This window comes from Carcharodon carcharias, chromosome 7, assembly GCF_017639515.1.
Source record: "Carcharodon carcharias isolate sCarCar2 chromosome 7, sCarCar2.pri, whole genome shotgun sequence".
NCBI lineage: Eukaryota > Metazoa > Chordata > Chondrichthyes > Lamniformes > Lamnidae > Carcharodon > Carcharodon carcharias.
This window is the reverse complement of record NC_054473.1, coordinates 146710819-146732805: the sequence shown is the minus strand read 5'-3', so window position 1 is coordinate 146732805 and position 21987 is coordinate 146710819. Positions and strand designations below refer to the sequence as shown.

General features: G+C 41.7%; 1 protein-coding gene across 2 annotated transcripts in view; it reads left to right on the top strand.

Annotated features, from left to right (window-relative positions):
* Positions 1–270: 270 nt before the first annotated feature.
* Positions 271–21987, top strand: part of gpt2 (glutamic pyruvate transaminase (alanine aminotransferase) 2) — a 42233-nt gene continuing 20516 nt past the window's right edge. For both annotated transcript variants that reach the window (XM_041191548.1, XM_041191549.1), the window contains exons 1-2: positions 271–826; positions 20668–20757. In XM_041191548.1, the coding sequence (XP_041047482.1) occupies positions 521–826; positions 20668–20757 (396 nt within the window). In that variant the 5' untranslated portion in view covers positions 271–520. The remainder of the gene's footprint in view (positions 827–20667; positions 20758–21987) is intronic.

Here is a 21987-nt window from a genome sequence, read left to right as displayed (position 1 = left end):
TTTATTTTAGACTTTCATTTATGAGCTTTTCACGCTCCACGGACCTCCCAACGCGCTTTATCATGCAAGTATGGGCAAACCTTCACCTTCACTTACACAAACATTGCTCCTGTGTGCAGTTTACACAGTGCTGGTCGTGAATTGCTGGACGACACGAAGTCTGCGGAAGGGGGCGGAGACAGGTAGTGGTGCGCATGCGTCGCCGCCAGATGGCCTGCTGGGGGTTGTAGTTTCTAAGGTCAGCGGCTGAGCGTGGTGACGTAATAAAAAGAGAAAACGCTGGAAAAACTCAGCAGGTCGGACAGCATCTGTGGAGAGAGAGACACAGTTAACGTTGTGGGTCCGTATGACCCTTCTTCAGTGATTCAGAGCCGCAATGACGTGACTGTTCTGCACTACAGTTCCCAGAGCGCCCTGTACACAGGCACTGTTGTCTGTCACCTGAAGCGAGTCGGTTTGAATTGCGATACAGCTACCCCCGGGGCCGTTCTCATGTGAGGTGAAGCGGGTGGCGGCGGCAATGTACGGGTTGAGCGCCGCGGCGGGGGCGAGGCAGGCGGTGGCAACGGGCTGCCGTATCCGGCGCCGGGCCGCGCTGAGGGTGAGCTGGAGCTTCGTGGACCGTGGAGCCGGGCCGGCGGGCGCCTGGGGCTCTGCCGCCAGCCTCATCACGGAAGGGGCGGCCTCGCTTCTCCGCGACAACGGCAGAAGTGGCGACAAGGTGTTGAGCATCGGTAACATGAACCCGCAGGTCAGGGCTACTGAGTACGCGGTGCGGGGACCCATTGTCATCAAAGCGGGGGAGATCGAGAAGGAGCTGCAACAGGTGGGTTTGTTTGCAGGACAGTATCCAGCCATATAGTTCATTAAATGATGCAATATCGATGGAATCCATTCGGCCCATCGTGCCACGGCTGACTCTTTGGAAGAACTATCCAGTTAGTCCCTGGATCTTCCCCCATAGCCTCACAAATTGATCCCCTTTAAAAAAATATATACGATTCCCTTTTTTGGAAACATTTTCTCTTTAATTATTATATCAGACCTCGTTTTGTTCACTGTGACATGGTGCCTGGAGGTTTACCTGAACGACCATACAGTGCCTGTGTATTCGCACTTTACGAATACCCTGGAAGTAGTTTCCTCATTGTTGCCATGTTTTCTAGGTACTTGTTACTTGCCCGGAAATGTGTGGCTATTATAGGATCTGAGCCCGAGAGAGCAGAAAATCTGTCTTCAGTACCCCTGCCAGAGACCGTGCAGTGGAAGGGCCAAACCCTTTCAGAGGCTTTGCTAGTGTTGTTGGTGGGGGTTTAAACTAATTTGACAGGAGGATGGGATACGAAGTGGAGGTATGGTGGGGGATGATGTACAGACAGGTATAGAAGAAAAACCAAGTCAGCCTGGAAGTTAAGGTACAACGGAGCATAGCAAGACTGGATGGCATTATTTTAATGCAGAGTCTTGCGAGCGAGGCAGATGAGTTGAGGGTGTTGATTAACACATGGAGATATGATATTCAGATCACGGGGACGTGATTGAGGGAGGAGCAGGACTGGCAACTCAATATTCTGGGGTATAGAGTCTTCAGGCAGTGGGTGTAAAAGAAGTGGTGTTGTAATATTGATCAATGAGTCAATTACTGCAATAAGGAAGGATATCTTAGAAGGTTCCTCAATTGAGGCCATATAGGTAAACTTAAAAACAAAAGGGGGCAATCACATTGCTGGGAGTGTGCTACAGACCCCCAAACAGTCAAGGAGAGATAGAAGGGCAGATATGTAGTCAAATCTCAGAAGTGTAAAAATAATGCGATTAAAAGTAGGGATTTCAGCTTCCCCAAAATTAATTGGGATAGACAAAGTGTGAAAGGCTTAGAGGGGTTGGAATCCTTAATGTATCCAGGAGAGCTTCTTAAGCCAGTACGTAGAAAGCCTTACAAGAGAGGGGGTGATTCAGAACCTCGTTTTAGAGAATGAAGCCGGGCAAGTGGTAGAAGTGTCAGTGGGGGAGCATTTCGGTGATCGTGACCATAACTTCATAAGATTTAAGGTGGTTATGAAAAAGGACAAAGATAGATCGGAAATAAAAATTCTGAATTGGGGGAAGGCCAATTTTAATATAAGACAGGGTCTGGCCAATGTGGACTGGGAGCAGCTAATTGTAGAAAAATCTACATCAGAGCAGTGGGAGCCATTCAAAAAGGAAATGGTGAGAATGCAAGGCCAACATATTCCCGTAAAGGTGAAGGGTGGCCAACAAGTCCAGAGAACCCTGGATGTCAAGGAATGTACAGGGTTGGATAAGGAAAAAAAGGGAAACTTATGGTAGATATCAAGGGCTTAAAACAGTGGAAGCCCTAGAGGAGTACAGAAAATGCAAGGGGGTTACTTAAAAGGAAGAGATTAGGAGAGCGAAGAGGGGACGTGAAAAAACACTGGGTAAAATAAACGAAAATCAAAAGTTTTATAAGTATATTAAGAGCAAGAGGATAACCAGGAAAAGAGTAGGGCCCTTTAGGGACTAAAGTGGCAATGTGTGTGTGGAACTGGAAGATATAGGTAAGGTTTTAAATGAGTACTTTGTATCTGTATTCACTATAGAGAAGGATGAAGTAGGTATAGAGATCAGGGAGGGGGGGTGGCTGTGATATACTTGAACAAATCAGCATTGAGAGGGAGGAGGTATTAGCGGTTTTAGTGGGCTTAAAAGTGGATAAGTCCCCAGGCCCAGATGAGATGTAACCCAGGCTGCTGTGTGAGGCAAGGAAGGAGATTGCAGGGGCCCTAACATTAATTTTCAAATTGTATTTGGCCAAGGGAGAGGTGCAAGAGGATTGGAGGACAACTAATATTGTACCATTATTCAAGAAGGGTGATAGGGATAAACCAGGGAACTATAAGCCAGTGAGTCTAACATCTGTGGTAGGGAAACTTTTGGAAAAAAATTCTGAAGGACAGAATTAATCTTCACTTAGAGAGGCAAGGGTTAATCAGGGATAGTCAGCATGGCTTTGTCAGGGGGAGATCATGTCTAAAAAAGTTGATCGAATTTTTCAAGGCGGTGACCAGGTGTGTAGATGAGGATAGTGTGGTTGATGCAGTCTACATGGATTTCAGTAAGGCTTTTGACAAGGTCTCACATGGGAGACTGGTCAAGAAGGTAAGAGCCCATGGCAATTTTGCAAATTGGACCCAAAATTGGCTTAATGGCAGGAGGCAGAGGGTGTTGGTCAAAATTTGTTTTTGTGACTTGGAAGCTTGTGTCCAGTGGCGTACCGCAGGGTTCAGTGCTGGGTCCCTTGCTGTTTGTAGTGTACACTTAACGATCTAGACATGAATGTAGGAGGTAGGATCAGTAAGTTTGCAGATGACATGAAAATTGGTGGTGTTGTAAATATTGAGGAGGAAAGCCTTATCCTACAGGACAATATAGATGGGCAGAACAGTCGCAAATGGAATTTAATCCTGAGAAGTGTGAAGTGATGTATTTTGGGAGGGCTAACAAGACAAGGGAGTACACGATGAATGGTAGGGCCCTAGGAAATACAGAGGATCAGAGGGACCTTGGTGTACATGTCCAAAGATCTTTGAAGGTAGCAGGACAGGTAGATAAGATGATTAAGAAGGCATGTGGGATACTTGCCTTTATTAGTTGGTGTTGAATGCAAGAGCAGGGAGGTTACAATGGAGCTGTATAAAGCATTAGTTAGGCCACATCTGATGTGTGCAGTTCTGGCTGCCACACTATAGGAAGGATGTGATTGCACTGGAGAGGGTGCAGAGGAGATTCACCAGGATAAAAGCAAAATACTGTGGATGGTGGAAAATTGAAACAAAAACAGGAAAAACTGGAAAAACTCAGCGGGTTTAACAGCTTCTGTGGAGAAAAAACAGTATTAATGTTTCAAGTCCGTATGACTTCAGAGCCCTGGAGAAGAGTCGTATGGACTCGAAACGTCAACGTTTTTTTCTCCAAAGATGTTGAGTTTTTACAGATTCACTAGGATGTTGCCTGGGCTGGACATTTCAGCTATGAAAAGAGACTGGATAGGCTGGGGTTGTTTTCCTTAGAGCAGAGAAGGCTGAGGGGGGACCTGATTGAGGTGTACCAAATTATGAGGGGCATAGATTGGGCAGATAGGAAGAAACTTTTCCCCTTAGTGGAGGGGGTCAATAACCAGGGGGCATAGACTTAAAAACAAAAAAACTGCGGATGCTGGAAATCCAAAACAAAAACAGAATTACCTGGAAAAACTCAGCAGGTCTGGCAGCATCGGCGGAGAAGAAAAGAGTTGACGTTTCGAGTCCTCATGACCCTTCGACAGAACTTGAGTTCGAGTCCAGGAAAGAGCTGAAATATAAGCTGGTTTAAGGTGTGTGTGTGGGGGGCGGAGAGATAGAGAGACAGAGAGGTGGAGGGGGTTGGTGTGGTTGTAGGGACAAACAAGCAGTGATAGAAGCAGATCATCAAAAGATGTCAACGACAATAGTACAATAGAACACATAGGTGTTAAAGTTAAAGTTGGTGATATTATCTAAGCGAATGTGCTAATTAAGAATGGATGGTAGGGCGCTCAAGGTATAGCTCTAGTGGGTTTTTTTTAATAATGGAAATAGGTGGGAAAAGGAAAATCTTTATAATTTATTGGGAAAAAAAAAGGAAGGGGGAAACAGAAAGGGGGTGGGGATGGGGGAGGGAGCTCATGACCTAAAGTTGTTGAATTCAATATTCAGTCCGGAAGGCTGTAAAGTCCCTAGTCGGAAGATGAGGTGTTGTTCCTCCAGTTTGCGTTGGGCTTCACTGGAACAATGCAGCAAGCCAAGGACAGACATGTGGGCAAGAGAGCAGGGTGGAGTGTTAAAATGGCAAGCGACAGGGAGGTTTGGGTCATTCTTGCGGACAGACCGCAGGTGTTCTGCAAAGCGGTCGCCCAGTTTACGTTTGGTCTCTCCAATGTAGAGGAGACCACATTGGGAGCAACGAATGCAGTAGACTAAGTTGGGGGAAATGCAAGTGAAATGCTGCTTCACTTGAAAGGAGTGTTTGGGTCCTTGGACGGTGAGGATAGAGGAAGGGAAGGGGCAGGTGTTGTATCTTTTGCGTGGGCATGGGGTTGTGCCATAGGAGGGGGTTGAGGAGTATGGGGTGATGGAGGAGTGGACCAGGGTGTCCCGGAGGGAGCGATCCCTACGGAATGCCGATAAGGGGGGTGAAGGGAAGATGTGTTTGGTGGTGGCATCATGCTGGAGTTGGCGGAAATGGCGGAGGATGATCCTTTGAATGCGGAGGCTGGTGGGGTGATAAGTGAGGACAAGGGGGACCCTATCATGTTTCTGGGAGGGAGGAGAAGGAGTGAGGGCGGATGCGCGGGAGATGGGCCGGACACGGTTGAGGGCCCTGTCAACGACCGTGGGTGGAAAACCTCGGTTAAGGAAGAAGGAGGACATGTCAGAGGAACTGTTTTTGAATGTAGCATCATCGGAACAGATGCGACGGAGGCGAAGGAACTGAGAGAATGGGATGGAGTCCTTACAGGAAGTGGGGTGTGAGGAGCTGTAGTCGAGATAGCTGTGGGAGTCGGTGGGTTTGTAATGGATATTGGTGGACAGTCTATCACCAGAGATTGAGACAGAGAGGTCAAGGAAGGGAAGGGAAGTGTCAGAGATGGACCACGTGAAAATGATGGAGGGGTGGAGATTGGAAGCAAAATTAATAAATTTTTCCAAGTCCTGACGAGAGCATGAAGCGGCACCGAAATAATCATCGATGTACCGGAGAAAGAGTTGTGGAAGGGGGCCGGAGTAGGACTGCAACAAGGAATGTTCCACATACCCCATAAAGAGACAGGCATAGCTGGGGCCCATGCGGGTACCCATAGCCACACCTTTTATTTGGAGGAAGTGAGAGGAGTTGAAGGAGAAATTGTTCAGCGTGAGAACAAGTTCAGCCAGACGGAGGAGAGTAGTGGTGGATGGGGATTGTTCGGGCCTCTGTTCGAGGAAGAAGCTAAGGGCCCTCAGACCATCCTGGTGGGGGATGGAGGTGTAGAGGGATTGGACGTCCATGGTGAAGAGGAAGTGGTAGGGGCCAGGGAACTGGAAATTGTTGATGTGACGTAAGGTGTCAGAGGAATCGTGGATGTAGGTGGGAAGGGACTGGACAAGGGGAGAGAGAAGGGAGTCAAGATAACGAGAAATGAGTTCTGTGGGGCAGGAGCAAGCTGAGACGATCGGTCTACCGGGGCAGTTCTGTTTGTGGATTTTGGGTAGGAGATAGAAGCGGGCCGTCCGAGGTTGGGCGACTATCAGGTTGGAAGCTGTGGGAGGGAGATCCCCAGAGGAGATGAGGTCAGTGACAGTCCTGGAAACAGTGGCTTGATGTTCAGTGGTGGGGTCATGGTCCAGGGAGAGGTAGGAGGAAGTGTCTGCGAGTTGACGCTCAGCCTCCGCGAGGTAGAGGTCAGTGCGCCAGACAACAACAGCACCACCCTTGTCAGCGGGTTTGATGACAATGTCAGGGTTGGACCTGAGAGAATGGAGTGCAGTAAGTTCAGAGAGAGACAGGTTAGAATGGGTGAGAGGAGCAGAGAAATTGAGACGACTAATGTCGCGCCGACAGTTATAGACTTAAGGTAAGGGCAGGAGGTTTAGAGGGAATATGAGGAAAAAATTTTTCACCCAGAGGTTGTGGGGGTATCTGGAACTCGCTGCCTGAAATAGTGGTAGAAACCCTCACAACATTTAAGTATTTAGATGAATATTTGTCCCGTGCTCTTGTATGCTATGGCATTTCAAGTGCTGGAAAATGGGATTAGAGTAGATAGGAGCTTGATGACCAGCATGGATGTGATGGGCTGAAGGGCCTCTTTCAATGCTGTAAAACTCTATGACTCTCTCTTTATTATTCTTTCATGTGTTTCATGTGCCAGCATTTATTGCCCATCCCTAATTGCCTTTGAAGAGAAGGAATTTAAGAGTCAATCACATTATTGTGAATCTGGAGTCACATGCAGGCCAGACCAGGTAAAGAAGACAGAATTCCTTCCCTAAAGGACATTAGTGAACCAGATGGGTTTTTACAACAATTGCTTATGGTTATCATGGTCCCCATTACTGAGACTAGCTTTATATTCCAGATGTATTAATTGAATTTAAATAACAGCAGCTGCCATGGTGGGATTTGAACCCATGTCCCTGGAGGATTAACCTGGGCCTCTGGATTACAACCCTTTTTGAGCAGCTCTGGCAGAAGAGGGTTTCTGAGAGAGTTATGAACATAATAAAGGATCGATGATCTTCACCATGCATTGTAAAGTGTTTCTAATTCTCCAACTTAAATATAGAACACAAAAGAGATCCCCTGAAGCTTCTGCGAGATGTGAACAGAGAAGTGATTTTTTTGTGTTGTCTTTACAGTTGTGACTATAGGTTATAGAACATGCATTGATGTATCCAGATGTCTTGTTCACGAAGTTCAGATGAATGAAGCTGTTGGCCTTAATAGCTTTTCTTTCTACAGAAACCAATGATCCTTCCCATCTTCATCCACCCTGGACAGGGTTGAATTGACATCTCTACAGATATCTTATAAATATATCCCTGGAACTTGGGCAATCTAGAAAATTTCGTAACATTTTTACTAAATGAGCCTGTCTTGTGATTCGAGTCCTCATGACCCTTCAACAGAACTAAGTAAAAATAGGAAAGGGGTGAAATATAAGCTGGTTTGGCAGTGGGTGGGGGGGGCGGGGGGAAGGAAGAGAGAGAGAGAGAAGTGGGGGGGTTTGTTGGGACAAGCAAGCAATGATAGGAAGAGATAACCAAAAGATGTCACAGACAAAAGAATAAAGAGGTGTTGAAGGTGGTGATATCTAAAAGAATGTGCTAATTAAGAGTGGAGAGCAGGATAAGCAAGGTAGCTGTAGTGGGGGTGAGGTGAAATAAACAATGGGTGGAATACATTTAAAAATAATGGAAATAGGTGGGAAAACCTCCCCATGCGAACACAGAATATGCAACACCTGCCCCTTCACTTCCTCTCTCCTCACCATCCAAGGGCCCAAACACTCCTTTCAAGTGAAGCAGCATTTCACTTGCACTTCCTCAACTTAGTCTACTGCATTCATTGCTCCCAATGCGGTTTCCTCTACATTGGAGAGACCAAACGCAGACTGGGTGACTGCTTTGCAGAACACCTTTGGTCTGTCCGCAAGCATTACCCAGACCTCCCTGTCGCTTGCCATTTTAACACTCCACCCTGCTCTCTTGCCCACATGTCTGTCCTTGGCTTGCTGCATTGTTCCAGTGAAGCTCAACGCAAACTGGAGGAACAGCACCTCATCTTCCGACTAGGCACTTTACAGCCTTCCACACTGAATATTGAGTTCAACAATTTTAGATTTTGAACTCCCTCCTCCATCCCCACCCCTTTCCGTTTCTTCCCCCTTCGTTTTGTTTTTTTCCAATAATTTATATAGGTTTTTCTTTTCCCACCTATTTCCATTATTTTTAAATGTATTCCACCCATCGTTTATTTCACCCCACCCCCACTAGAGCTACCTTGCTTGTCCTGCTCTCCACTCTTAATTAGCACATTCTTTTAGATAATATCACCACCTTCAACACCTCTTGGTTCTTTTGTCTGTGACATCTTTTGGTTATCTCCTCCTATCACTGCTTGCTTGTCCCAACAACCCCACCCCCACCTTCTCTTCTCCTCCCCCCACCCCCAAACCAGCTTATATTTCACCCCTTTCCTATTTTTACTTAGTTCTATTGAAGGGTCACGAGGACTCGAAAAGTCAACTTTGCTCTTCTCTCCCGAAGCTGCCAGACCTGCTGAGTTTTTCCAGGTATTTCTGTTTTTGCTCTTGATCTTACACCTCAATCTTGAGATATTCAAAGTTTGATAACATTCATTTGTGTTTTAGGGATTTGCAGCATATATCTTTTCATCCACTATTATCTTCGACTTTGAGTGATACCAGTGGAATGACTCGGTGCCATGGTTGAGGCAATACCGCATAGAGCACTATTTTTGAAAAAAAATGTTCTTTAAGATGTTGCTGGTAGAGTTCCTTTTTATTGCACAAGCCTAGTTGGCTGCCTTTATCATAGTGATATATTTTTACAACTGCGTGGCTGCTAGGCTACTTCAGGGGACATTAAAGTCAATTGTAATGAGGGACAGAGTCATATATAGATCAAATGAAGTAGTGGCAAAATTTGCTTCCTTTTGAGGCAGTAACTAGAAACAAAGGTGTGGTATGCTGTGAAATTTACTCAGCTAGAAAGAAATAGAAGCAGGCCAAGGGATAAGGTGAGCCTGCTCCATGGCAGAAATATATAAACTGGCAAAGCTGGAGAGTAAATACAATAGAATAAATAAAGGAGCCCATTTCTTTTTTTTTACTGAAACTGGGTGGACTGTAATGAGATGTTACTAACATGTTAAATCCTTTTAATTTGTAACAAAAAAAATGCCTCTTGATTTGTTGTAATGATGCCATTTTGTATAATTTGCATCAAAATGTATCTTTTTTTAGTTGGCTTAAGAATGATTTGAAGAATGAAAACGTTTTCTTCTAAAACATAGTCAATTTGTAGTTTTTTCCCCCCCTAAAAAGCTACAGGCTCCAGACACTCAGCTGTGTGTTAAAGCAAAAATGTGCCAGTTTGTTGGATCTATCTGCTTCAAACAGAAATCATCTGACTTCATGCCTGTTAAACTAGTGTATGTTAGTGAAGGCAGAAGTGATGATGTAGGACAGGTTACTGATGTTGCATCTTGCACAAGTTAATGTTTGTGGCGATTGGGAGACCAGCTAGGAGAGCATTGTAGTAATTTAGCTTGAGGGTGATTTAAAATCATGGACAAAGGTTCAAGTGGCAGAGATGCTGAGAAAAAAATCAGCTACTGTTATGTAGGTGACTTGGTGGTGATCCATTATGGGATTTGGAACTCTCATTTGGGCCAAAGGATACCAATGCCTTGAATAATCAGATTCCACTTTAGTGAGTGAGTCCCTTCCCCATTCAATCACTAGTAAAGAAGCAGAGTTTGAGGGTTGATGCTGAAAATGGTGGCTTCAGACTTCTTGAGGTTCATATGGAGAAAGTTGACTTAAAGTCTGACAGCATGGAGGCAATCTCATGAAGCTGAGAGAGGTGTTGGAAAGGGAGAGCTGGATATTGTTAACAAAAGTTACTTATTGGCGTTCAGGAGCTAGAACTCTGCCCTGTAGTTTATCTTCCTTGTGCAACAGTAGTATGCGTACAGCTGCCCCAACTTGCATCAATTCACTCAGCACAGACTGAGGATCCAATCTAGGACCTCTACCTGATTTGACCAACTACTTGCTGATTGATGCACTGAGCTGTTAGGGGAGTACTGCTGATATTTTTAGTGTGGCTGTTTCATTCAAGATCTTGGTTAGTGTCACAATTAGTTCCAGCTTAGACTGAATGGACTACTGTTTTTATCAAGTCTGTCCCGCCACTTAATTAGATTATGTCTGATCTGTAACTCCTCTTCATCTGTCTTTGATCCATAAGAGCATAAGAAATAGGAACAGGAGAAGACCATGCGGCTTGTTGAACCTGCTCCGCCATTCGATATGGTCATGACTGATCTTCAGCTTTAACTCTTTCTGCCCACTCCATGTATCCCTTGATTCCCTGAGACCATCTCAGCCTTAAGTATAGTCAACGATTACCCTCTGGGTTAAAGAATTCCAAAGATTCACAACCCCTTGCGTGAAAAAATTTCTCCACATCTTAGACATAAATGTTCTGCCCTAGAGGGACCAACATGACATTTTCTTTCCTAATTGCTGGCTGTACCTGCATGCTAACTTTGAGTACATCCAAGTCTCTCTGAACATCAACATGTACAAGTTTCACACTTTTAAAAAAAAAAAATTCTATATTTCATTTGTGCGCTTTGTGGCTCTTTGTGCCTTCCTCACAACTTACATCCCACCTAGCTTTATATCATCCGCAAACTTAGATACATTACTTTGATGGATCTTTCTCATTGAGTTTTTGTAATTCAGTGGGATGTATTTTTACCGAACATCTTGAATTGTTTCTTAAATGTTTCCCACTGTTTATTTACCGCCATACCTTGTTGTCCATTTACCCAATCAACCTTAACCAGCTCTTCCTTCATACATATGTAATTGGCTTGGTTTAAGTTTAAAATTCTTGTTTGTGATTGGAGTATGTGGAATTTAATTGTGTTTTGATCATTGTTTCCCAGTGGATCTTTTACTATGGCATTACTAATTAACTCTGCTTCATTGCACAACATTAGATCTAAAATAGTCATGAAAGCATTCCACAAACTCATCTTCCAGACCAGCTTTGCCTATTTGATCCAGTCTGTGTGAAGATTCAAGTCCCCCACAACTATCACATAGCCTTTGTTACAAACTCCAATAATTTATTGTTTAATGCTCTGTCCAACAGTAGAACAACTGTTAAGGGGCCTCTAAGCTACTTGCACCAGTGTTTTCTGACCAGAGAGAGGTGAGTCAGGTAGGTAACAGCATCCCAGATGCAGTGCTGGAGGAGCCTCAATCATTGACCTTAATCAATAGGTATGAGGATAAAGTCTGCAGGTTGGTGAGCAAACTGCTCATGGTATAGGAGGCTATTTACTTGGTGAGAACAAAAAAAGAATGCGGCAGTGAGAGGGGACAGGTCAGCCAGATATAGTTCTCTGCAGCAATGGCTGGAGGTTCTGATGGTTGTGTTGCCCACTCAGTGCCATGGTTAAGGACATCTCCCCATGGCTGGAGAAGAAGTGAAGTGGGAGACTGAGGGCCCAATTGTTGTGGTCGATGTAGGAACAACATGAATAGAACTAGGAATAAGTTCCTGTTTCAAAGCCTTGAGGAGTTAGGATTGAAATTAAATCACAGATCCTTGCAGGTAATAATCCCTGAACCACCTGCAAATTGGTATAGGAACAAACAGATGGAAGGTTAAATGCATGACCCAGAGTTGTGTGGGATGCAAGGGTTTAAATTCATTGGGCACCAGTACTGGGGAAAGAGCGAGCTTTTAGGATGTGACAGGCTTCATTTAAAGTGAGCTGAGGTCAGTGTCCTGGTGAATTGAATAACTAGGACAGTAGATGAGGCTTTAAACTAATGAAAGAGGGGTTGCCGGGATTCAAATTCAAAACTAGTAAAGAGGCTGCAGAGTAGTGATTTGAATCAAAATTAGAGAATCAAGAAGGGACAGAGAGCTTAGTAAAGATATTAGGGCATTAGTGATGGGATGGGATAAAGATAAGGATGGGATAAAGATAATAGAGAAAAAGGATTTTGGCTGAGAAAAGCAAGATATAAAATCAGTTTGGGTGGAGCTAAGAAACAACAAGTGAAACATTGGGAGTTGTTTATAGACTCTGTAACAATAGTTGTGTCCTAAAGAGTATAACAGAGGTAATTAGAGGTATATGTAAAAAAAAAGACTACAGTAAGCATGGGAGACTTTAATCCCCAAATAGACTAGGCAAACCACATTTGCAGTAATAGCGTAGAGGATGAGTTCATAGAATGCATTCAAATAGTTTCCCAGGAACCGACGAGGAACAGGCTATTTTTGATCTAATGCTATGGCAACAGAAAGGGTTAATTAATAACCTTTTTGTAAAGGGGTTCCTGGGAAAGAGAGTTTATAATAGAATGTTAATATTGAGAGTGATTGTAGTTAATCCAAAATTGGAGTCTTAATTATGAATAAAGCAAACTAGGTAGATGTGAGGGGAGAGTTGGCTGAGGGAGGTTAGGAAACTAGATTAAAATATATGGTGGTAGATAGGCAATGGTAGACATTTAAAGAATTAATAATTCATAACAAAGATACATTGCCTTAAGCAATAAAAACACAGAAAATGTGGTTCAATAGTAGCTAACAAGAGAAGTTATTAAAAAATATTTGATTAAAGGAAGAGGCTTAGATTGTTTCCAAAAACAATAGTAAGCCTGTGAATTGGGAGGGCTTTAAAGTTCAGCAGAGGATGAATAAGAAAGGGAAAATAGTTGCTGAGATTGAAACTAATAGGGTGGATAAGGGGGAACTAGTGGATTTTCAAAACTTTATTTGATGATTTGCTGCATTAGGTTTTTGCAGAAAAATAGGACTCATTTGAATGGGGGTAATACATCAGCGTGGACTGAGTGACAGAGAAAAGAGTAGAAATGAATGTCATTTTTAGGTTGGCAGGCTGTAACTAGTGGGGTACCACAAGGTTCATTGCCTGGGTCTCATTAACAATTTGTATCAATCACCTAGTTGAGGGGACTATGTGTAGTATGTTCAAATTTACTTGCATTACAAAGTGGGTGGAAAAGTAACTAAGCAAAGAGTCTGCAAAAGACTGTCGACAAGTTAAGTGAGTTGGCAAGAACATGACATGGAATATTAAGTGGAGAAATTTGAAATTATACATTTTGTTCGGAAAAAGAAACGCAAAAGTTTTTTCAGTGGTGAGAAACTGAGAAGTGTTGGTATTTGGAGAGATCTGAGAAATGTTCCCTCAAATTTTGTGGCCCACTTTTACAGTGTGCAATCCCTTTTGCATTTGGCTACGCAAAAAAATCTAGTTATTTATCACAGAGGAAGGCCTATGCTGTACCTTTATGGCTGCTGTGGGCCACATACCTGTGCAGCTTTGTTCTAACATTGGATCTGGATGTCCTTGTACAGGAATTATAAGGTTAATATCAGATACATTAAGCAATTAGGAAAGCAAATGTTACTGTAGCCTTTATTACAAGGGGATTAAAGTCTTATCAAGGCCCTACAAAACTGCAATGAGACCACTTTTGAAATACTGTGTGCAGTTTTGATCTCCTCACCCAAGAGAGAATATACTTGCCTTAGATGGAGCTCAACAAAGTTTCACCATACTGATTTCTGAGAAAAGGGAATTATCCAGTCACGAGGGATTGAGTAGACTGGGACTATATTTGAGAGTTTAGAAGATTGAGAGGAGATGCCATTGAAATATATAAAATTCTTAAGTGGCTAGACAGGGTATATGTGGGGAGCATGTTTTCCCTGACTGTGGAATCTAGAACAGTGGTTGACAGTCTCAGAATAAGATGTGAGCCATTTAGGTTTGAGATAAATTTCTTCACTCAATTCTCTACCCCAGAGAACTGTGGATGCTCAGCCATCAAGTATATTCAAGTCAGAGTTTCATAGATTTTTTTTTTTAGATATGTCACAAAACATGCATATATTTCCATAATATTTTTCTGATTTATTGTGGAGTAGGTTTATGGGGGTAAGTATAGTTGGGTCTGTGTGTGATTTAATTATATTTTGTAGTCAAGCAGACTGCAAGCTTTAAATCATCAGAAGAAGCTAGGTGCTTTACCTGCTAATGACTAAACATGGATGCTGGCTTAGGATGTCAGGTGTGAAAGGAATTTGCATTTTTAGATAAAGGCAGGGATATTTGGATTTCAAAGAGATCTTAGTCTGTTTACAACTGGCTAGATAAGCAAGGTTAAGGAATGTGTTTATTTTTCCTAAAGGTTGCTGGCAATATTGGCACCATGAAAGTTTTTGTTTTGAAGAAGATAGTTTCAAAGATATATGGAACAATAAAATTTACATATTAAAAGAGAGAACCTTTCATTTTCCTTTATATATGTTTATGTGTGAGAAGGCTATGTAAGATCTAACAGAAGTATGTGAAATAGCCTTAATGAAGCCTCCAGCATTTGTGCACATGTCTGCTGTCTAATGAAACAGAAGCTGGGGAAAAGCCATTTGGAATTCCACTGTCCAGGGTATTGTGTTAACTTGCTGAGTTTGTTTTAAATCTCAAATCTATTTTTGGACCATTGCACTCCTTAAAGGGAGTGTAACTGGGAGTCACGTTAATTAGGAATTTTAAAAGTTATTATAGAAGTAATTGTCGTCTTATGTATGTGCTTGACATCTTTTTATTTTGTTAAAATTTTAATTAAATTTTTTTAAATCTCTAAAGGTCTTGGTGGACTTATTACTTCTGAATTTAGTGCACACATCGCGTAATAAATACAAATTGCAAAACCATTGTGATAGCGCGACCAAGTTTCCCTCATGGATTTGGTCTGCCTGGCACAAATCACCTGCCGTATCTTAACACAGTTTACACTTAACATTGCCCACAGCTCAAATCATCTAGAGACAACAAAGGCATAGATTTGACTATTCTAATGCGCACCTAATTGACTTTCCATTACATCATAAATCATGAGTTCAGTCTTCTAGGTCTTCCTGGGTAAGTACCAAAAATAAATGCGTGATTTCTTCCTTTTAGTAGAAAGTGGTAGCTCGGTAGGAAGAGTTTACTTGACACACTGGTGTAAGCTGGGTAGTTAATGCGTGTCGTTCATATCTATCGAAAAGATCAAATAATTCTACATTTTGTAGAGCCAGCATATATTGGACTTATAAATGTTTAACTTAATAACTCCAGCCATCTTCAACCAGTGCTCTGAAGACCTTTCATGTTGTTTTAACATGATTTATTTTTGTAATATGAATCTTGGGAATAAATATTTTTCATTCCAACCTGCTCAGCTTTAAAATTCAATTCCCTTGAAGTAAGATATCTGTCCTTCCACGAACTGAAGAAATACTATTCCTTGTAGTGAGTAAATTTGGATAGTCAAAGCAATCAGCATTAAGAAGGATTGGGCACATATAAAGTCATATTTAAAATACACGTCTAGCTTCCACCTTTTATCACATTTTGAAGAGGCCCATTTTACAATCTAGCTTTTTTATAGTTAAGCAAGGCTTCTTAAGTTTCAAAAAAGTTTCCTATTATGGGGCTGTCTTACTGTATGTATTGTGTTTCAAATCCCTGTGTAAGAAAAAAATCATGTAGCTTCAGAAATGTTTGGATCAGGTTGAATAACTCTGTACTTGAATGTGAAGACAAGGTAAATGAGTGGTCTTTTCAGTGGATTTCCATTCAGTAGAAAATTCTATTGAATCTGTCTCCAGTAATGCAATGAACACTTTAAAGGATCAGTATAGCTTTCAGCTTTAGTGTACATATATTTCTTTACCATTCCTAGTGTCACTTTAACCCTGTGTTACACAATGGCTTTTTAGATTTTCTGTAATATCCTGACACTTGTTTGAAAGTCACAGTTTGTGATAGTTGCTACCTATTAAATATTCCCCAAATTGTTTAGAACAATTGTATCGGTTTGAAACACATTTATGATGTGCGTAAGTAGGTTGAACCCGTTGACCTATTCTTGCCAGAAGCAAATGGTAGCTGTCTGCTTTTGAGAAGGCAGTGCTTTAGAGACACTGGTTCCAAAGAAACTGACACCGTATAACAGCAGGTGTGAGAGTAGATGTGCTGGAACAATTTGCCAAGTAAAAACTAAGTTTGTTTCTGAGGTTGAGAACACTTCTGTTGGCTTGAATGCCATTGATGCTGGAACCGCTGCTTATGCTGCCTCGACGGCTGAGTCGTTCTGTTCATTCCTCCTCAGAGTTCCATTTCTTTTCTGTTCTTTTGTTGGTTCAGCCTGAGTATTGCTCTCCCATAGGCTGCTACTGATTGCTGTTCTTGCCAGGCTTTTTTTTTCACCTGTTCCTGGTGCTTCTAAACTACCAGTTTCTAGTCCTGCAAGTGACCTGCCCTCAACTGACCAGCCTCTTTTATGAGAGTTACGGGGTTCCCACGTAGTCCTGGAGCCCTGCTGTACCAAACCCAGATGATTAAACTCTGATTTTGCCAAGTGAAATCCTAATAACCTCTGGCCAGACTGCACATTTCAACACCTATCCAATTCTTTCTAATCCCTCCCCCTGCTAATGAACTAAACTGGTTGCTGATGGACTGCATTAGGCGTCAAACAATCTTCTGCTTTCAGAAACTTAGCCCCCCTTCGCTGTTGCTGCCAACCTCTCTCACCCACAAGCTGGGACCTGGCACCAAACCTGGGCACTTTACATTTTAACCTGATTTTTTAGATTTTTCTGCTTAAATGCTGCCTTTCACATACATGCTCTTGCCCTTTTTATCCCCTTTTTGAAATATAATCCTTTTCCTTTTCACTGCTACAAGGGATATTTTATAATGTTAAAGACACTATACAAATACAAATTAAAATAACAACAATGCCCCATTTATCTTTCAGAACTGAAACCGAAATCAAAATTGTTAGTGGCATCGTTGACATTAGAAATGTCGATCTGAAATTTCACTTGCATTTCAGAATTTATAGTCCCTATATAGTCTTTAAACCCAGTTTTGCATCTGCTTTATGCAAAGCCATTGACCCGTAAGTGTAATGTTTTTGTTTTTTGTGATGTTCATTATGGGTCAAGCATAAATTATAAAAAGTAATGGTTCTTTTTACAGTGAGATTGAGCGTTTTAAAAAGAAATTTAATTTGTGACAAAATTGTCAAATGAAATTCAAACTTTGTTTTTGGCAGTGCTTTCACCTTCCAAAGCGTCATTGTTGTTTGTTTTTAAAATCACATTTTCGGACTCACCTGAAATAAGTGTCTGCTTTAAACAGCATCTTGATCCCTGCTACCTCTGTAATATCCCAATGTGACACAAAATCCAAGGCATGAAAGAACAGTGTAACCTAACCCCATAGGCTGCCATATTTGTTCAGCTGACATGTGTTGAAAATAATCACACAGGATGCTTGCTTGGTCTATGGATAGTTGATTTTGACTTGACAGGTTTGGCAAGCTTTTGGGAATGTGTTTTCCACATTGATATCTCAGCTGAGACCGATTACAATATGAATGGCTTTTCAGTTAGTTATATTGCTCAAAATACGGCAAGAATCCTGCAGTGATATTTCTAGTGTACTGTGAACACTACATTCACCATCAGAATTATTGATCTTAAATCTGCGTTCATGTTTAAAAAGTCCGATGTCCTTCCTTTGGTATTTATATTTTGATCAGATCAGGTGATTTCTAATAATATTCATGTGCAATGTCTAATGTCTACTGGATAGTCCTAAATGTAGAATATATTTTCTGATGTTTACTACAATTCCATACCTAACAAGGTAATTTTATTGAAGTAATAGGACATGACTGATTAGTCAAACTATTACACATCTTGTGAAATATAGCCCTGTTATATTTCTAGTACTATTTGCTTCATACTTCCCTCTTTCCTCTCTGCAAATTTCATTTCCATTTATTTGCACTATAATATTTTTTGGCTTTATTTTCCATGATCCATTTACATTATTTGCATAAAGGACTTGATTGGTTTATTTTCTCTTCCCTTTTTCTCAGTTATGTTATGATTATAATAGAAATTTTCCCCCTCTTGCTTTCCTTACTTAAGTTATCGTTGTGGCTCAAGGGAGATTGTTCCTGTTGTTCAATCATCGTTACCCGTGAATCTTTGCCAAGGTGCCAATCTGGCTCCCTAATTGACTCCAGTCTCATTGTTTCAGGTCAGCGTCAAAGCATCTCATAAACATCCCCCTCTGGCTCTGGCATAAACGTCAGTTTCCCTTAGGCATGCAAAATTCTTATCTCAAAGAATAACAACAGGGTCAGAATTTTCATTTAATGATTTAAACTGATATTATGGTTGGAACAAAATCCTTATTTTTATTGTTTGTTTTCCTACCTCAGCAACAATGCATCCAGTTCTGGTCATCACGGTTTTTAGGAAGGATGCGAGGGCCTTTGAGAGAGAATGCAGAGGAAATTTAAGAGAATGGTTCCAGGGATGAGAGATTTTGGCTGTGAAAGTTAGTTTGCAGAAGCTGAGACTCTACTCCTTGGAACAAAGGAGTTTGAGGGGAGAATTGACTGAGGTCTGTAGGGGTATGACAGGTTTAGATAAGATGGACGAGGAAAAGCTGTTCCAGTTAGCTGATGGTACAAGGACTAGAGGACAAAGATTTAAGATTTTGGGAATGACATTAGAGATTTGAGGAAGAACATTTTTACACAGCGAGTGATCATGACCTCCCTCTCTATGAAGATGGTGGAAGCAAAGACGGTCAATGACTTCAAAAGGGAATTGGATGAGCACTTGAGGGAAATAGACTTGCAGGGCTACAGGGATAGAGCTGGGGAATGGGACTGACTAGATTTCTCTACACAGAGCTGGCATGGACCGATGGGCTGAATTGCCTCCTTCTGCACTGTAATGGCTCTGGCAACTTGCATTTAAAGGGGATATTTTCTAATGCAGAAAAATTCCTGTGGTTCTTCACAAGCAGTTATATACATGATTTTAAAAGCTTGGTCAGACAGATGTGAAGGAAGGTCATAAAGATAGAAGAGAAGGAGAAGTTTAGAAAATAAATTCTAGAGTTTATGGTATGACTGCCATTTTTGAGGCAAAGGGTTGTTTAAGAGTCTTCATAGATTTTAGGGCTGGAGAAGGTTCCAGAGATAAGGAGGGTCAAGACCATGGGGCATTATGTCCAAAACCCATAGCCTCAAAGACCTTTCACATCTACTGTTGTATCTCAGAGCATTATACCTCCAAAAAGGAGGGCATAAAAGTTAATCCAAATGATTCAAAAGTTCTCCCTCCCATCATTAATATACATGCACCAAGTGCCAGAAACCAAGTAATTAATTTCAGGTATTCGAACACCATTTTCTTTCTTCACTCAGGTTAGTACATATAACTTAATAACACATAGTAAACATACTTTGATTAGTGCCTGTAAGAAGATTCTTGACACCACACGTGCCCCCAGTCCCAACAAATTGGCCCACCCATTTTTGTCTGAGGCCTCAGCTAAAATGTTCTCTAAAATCGAAGAACTGCATGTGGAAATTGCAGTTTTAACCCAACTCCTGTGGACTTCAATATCCTGAGTCTCCTCAGCCTGCATCCATGCTTTTATTACTTCCAAACTTAATATTTTCAATGCTCACCTGCCATAAACTTGAGCTCATCCAAGGCTCTGCTGCCCGTATCCTAACCAGTACCAAGTCCTGCTTATCCATCAGCCTATGCTTGCCGACCTATATTAACTCCTGGTCCACCACTGCCTTAACTTTAGAATTCCCAACCAAATTCAAATACCTCCATGGTCTTGACCCTCTCTAACCTCCTTCAGCTCTACAATCTGAGGACTCAAAGGCAACCCTTTGCCTCAAAAGTGCCAGTCATGGCAGAAACTCTGAAATTTTCTTCTTAAACTTCTCTCTTTCTCCCCCACACCCCCTACCTCCTCCACCTCCCTCCTATCTTTATGACCCTCTTTCGAGCCTAACTGTTTGACCAAGCTTTTAGAATCACGTATATAACTGTTCGTGAAGAACCTCAGGGAATTTTTCTAAGTTAGAAAAGGTTCCCTTTAAATGCAAGTTGTCAGAGTCGTTACAGCACAGAAGAAGGCAACAGGAGGATTACTTATGTTTCCATTCGGTTATTTATATTAAGATAGGTTTTCTGTAAAGAGTATATATGAGGTGCAGTCGATTGTCACTTATTTTTTACTTGTGATATTGTTAATGGCAACGTTTTTCCAAGTTGTCTGATTAACCCACTGATGGGTTATGCTTCCAGTACTAATTACATGGACTGCTAACCTTAATTGGCTCCTTTTTCCAGAATGTACGGTAGCAAATAGTCACATTGAACTTGATTCTGTTTGTTCTGTGCGTCTTATACATAGGGAGCCCTGAAGCCCTTCACAGAAGTAATCAAAGCTAACATAGGAGATGCTCATGCTATGGGGCAGCAACCGATCACATTTCTGAGACAGGTGGGTTTTTGTGTGTGTAAAATATATAGAAAGCAGTGCTTTCTAAAAGGATTTTCTTTTAAAAAAAATTTTTTTCTGAAAGAAAAGGTTGATTCCCACAGAGTCCTATTAATGTTGAATGTTTCCTGGTTTCCAGAATGTGTTTTGGTTTCAATTGTAGCTGTAAATTTGTGTTGTTGTATTGGAATGCTTTTTTTAAAACTTCTGGGGAGCTGAGTGATCCAGCTGTGTTCACTTGCAGTCTGAGTTTCTATACCTTAAAATTTGGTTGTTCTAGGTGATGTTCACACAGAATATTGGAAATATGGGGCCCTCTCAGAACACCTGTTGAAGGCTAGGTCCAGCATCTGAATGGCCTACTGCTGTTCTGATGTTCCTTAGCCCCTCCTTATGCACAAAAATGTCAGACATATATTTGTACTCTGCAGATCTCAGGGCGGGGTTTTCCGGCCCCACCTACCTGGTCAAATTCCACTGGAAGTTGATGGATTTTTGGCTGGTCCACCACATCCCCCGCTGCAGGACCTGCTATGGTGGGACCGAAAATCCCAGCCTTCATCATATCTGTAATATGTGTCAACTAAATGTTGTGGAAAAGCTCGTTGTATATTGAAGAACCAGAACATTGTTTTAAAACAAATTATCTGTGATTGAAAAATTTAAGGTAGACATCTCTTTCTTTTGTCTCGTTTAATCAAATCAATTCTTTCTATATTTTTCAAAGTCCTTTTGGCCACTTTTTATGTAGCCAATGGTACAATTTATTTAAACTATAACAATCATTTAAAAATGTAAACTTGCAACAAAATATTTCAGCCTATCCATAAAATTACCCAATTCTTTTTTCAAATACTATTAGCTAACTTCTTCAAGCCTAGTCTGAGGCACAGCTATATGTTCTAAAATGACTGCTGCCCACAACTGCACTCCTTCAAATTTTCCTCTCCAATCCCAGAGATGCCTGAAAGTGCTACAACTTTGAAGGTAAAGGACTAGCTGAGCTTGATGAAACATTGCAGGGAGGAATCTGTCTGACTCCACTCTTCTACTACAGATTTGAATACAGTATAAAGCTTTAAAACAATTTAATTGCTTCAAAGAACACCATCTTAGATGAGTTAAGCTAGTTAAAAAAAGCACCACCTCAGCTTAGCTCAGGAAGGTAAATTGGCAGCTGAAAGGATCAGAGTAAGCCAGAGGCAAGTGTAACAAATAGGGTTAGCAATAGCA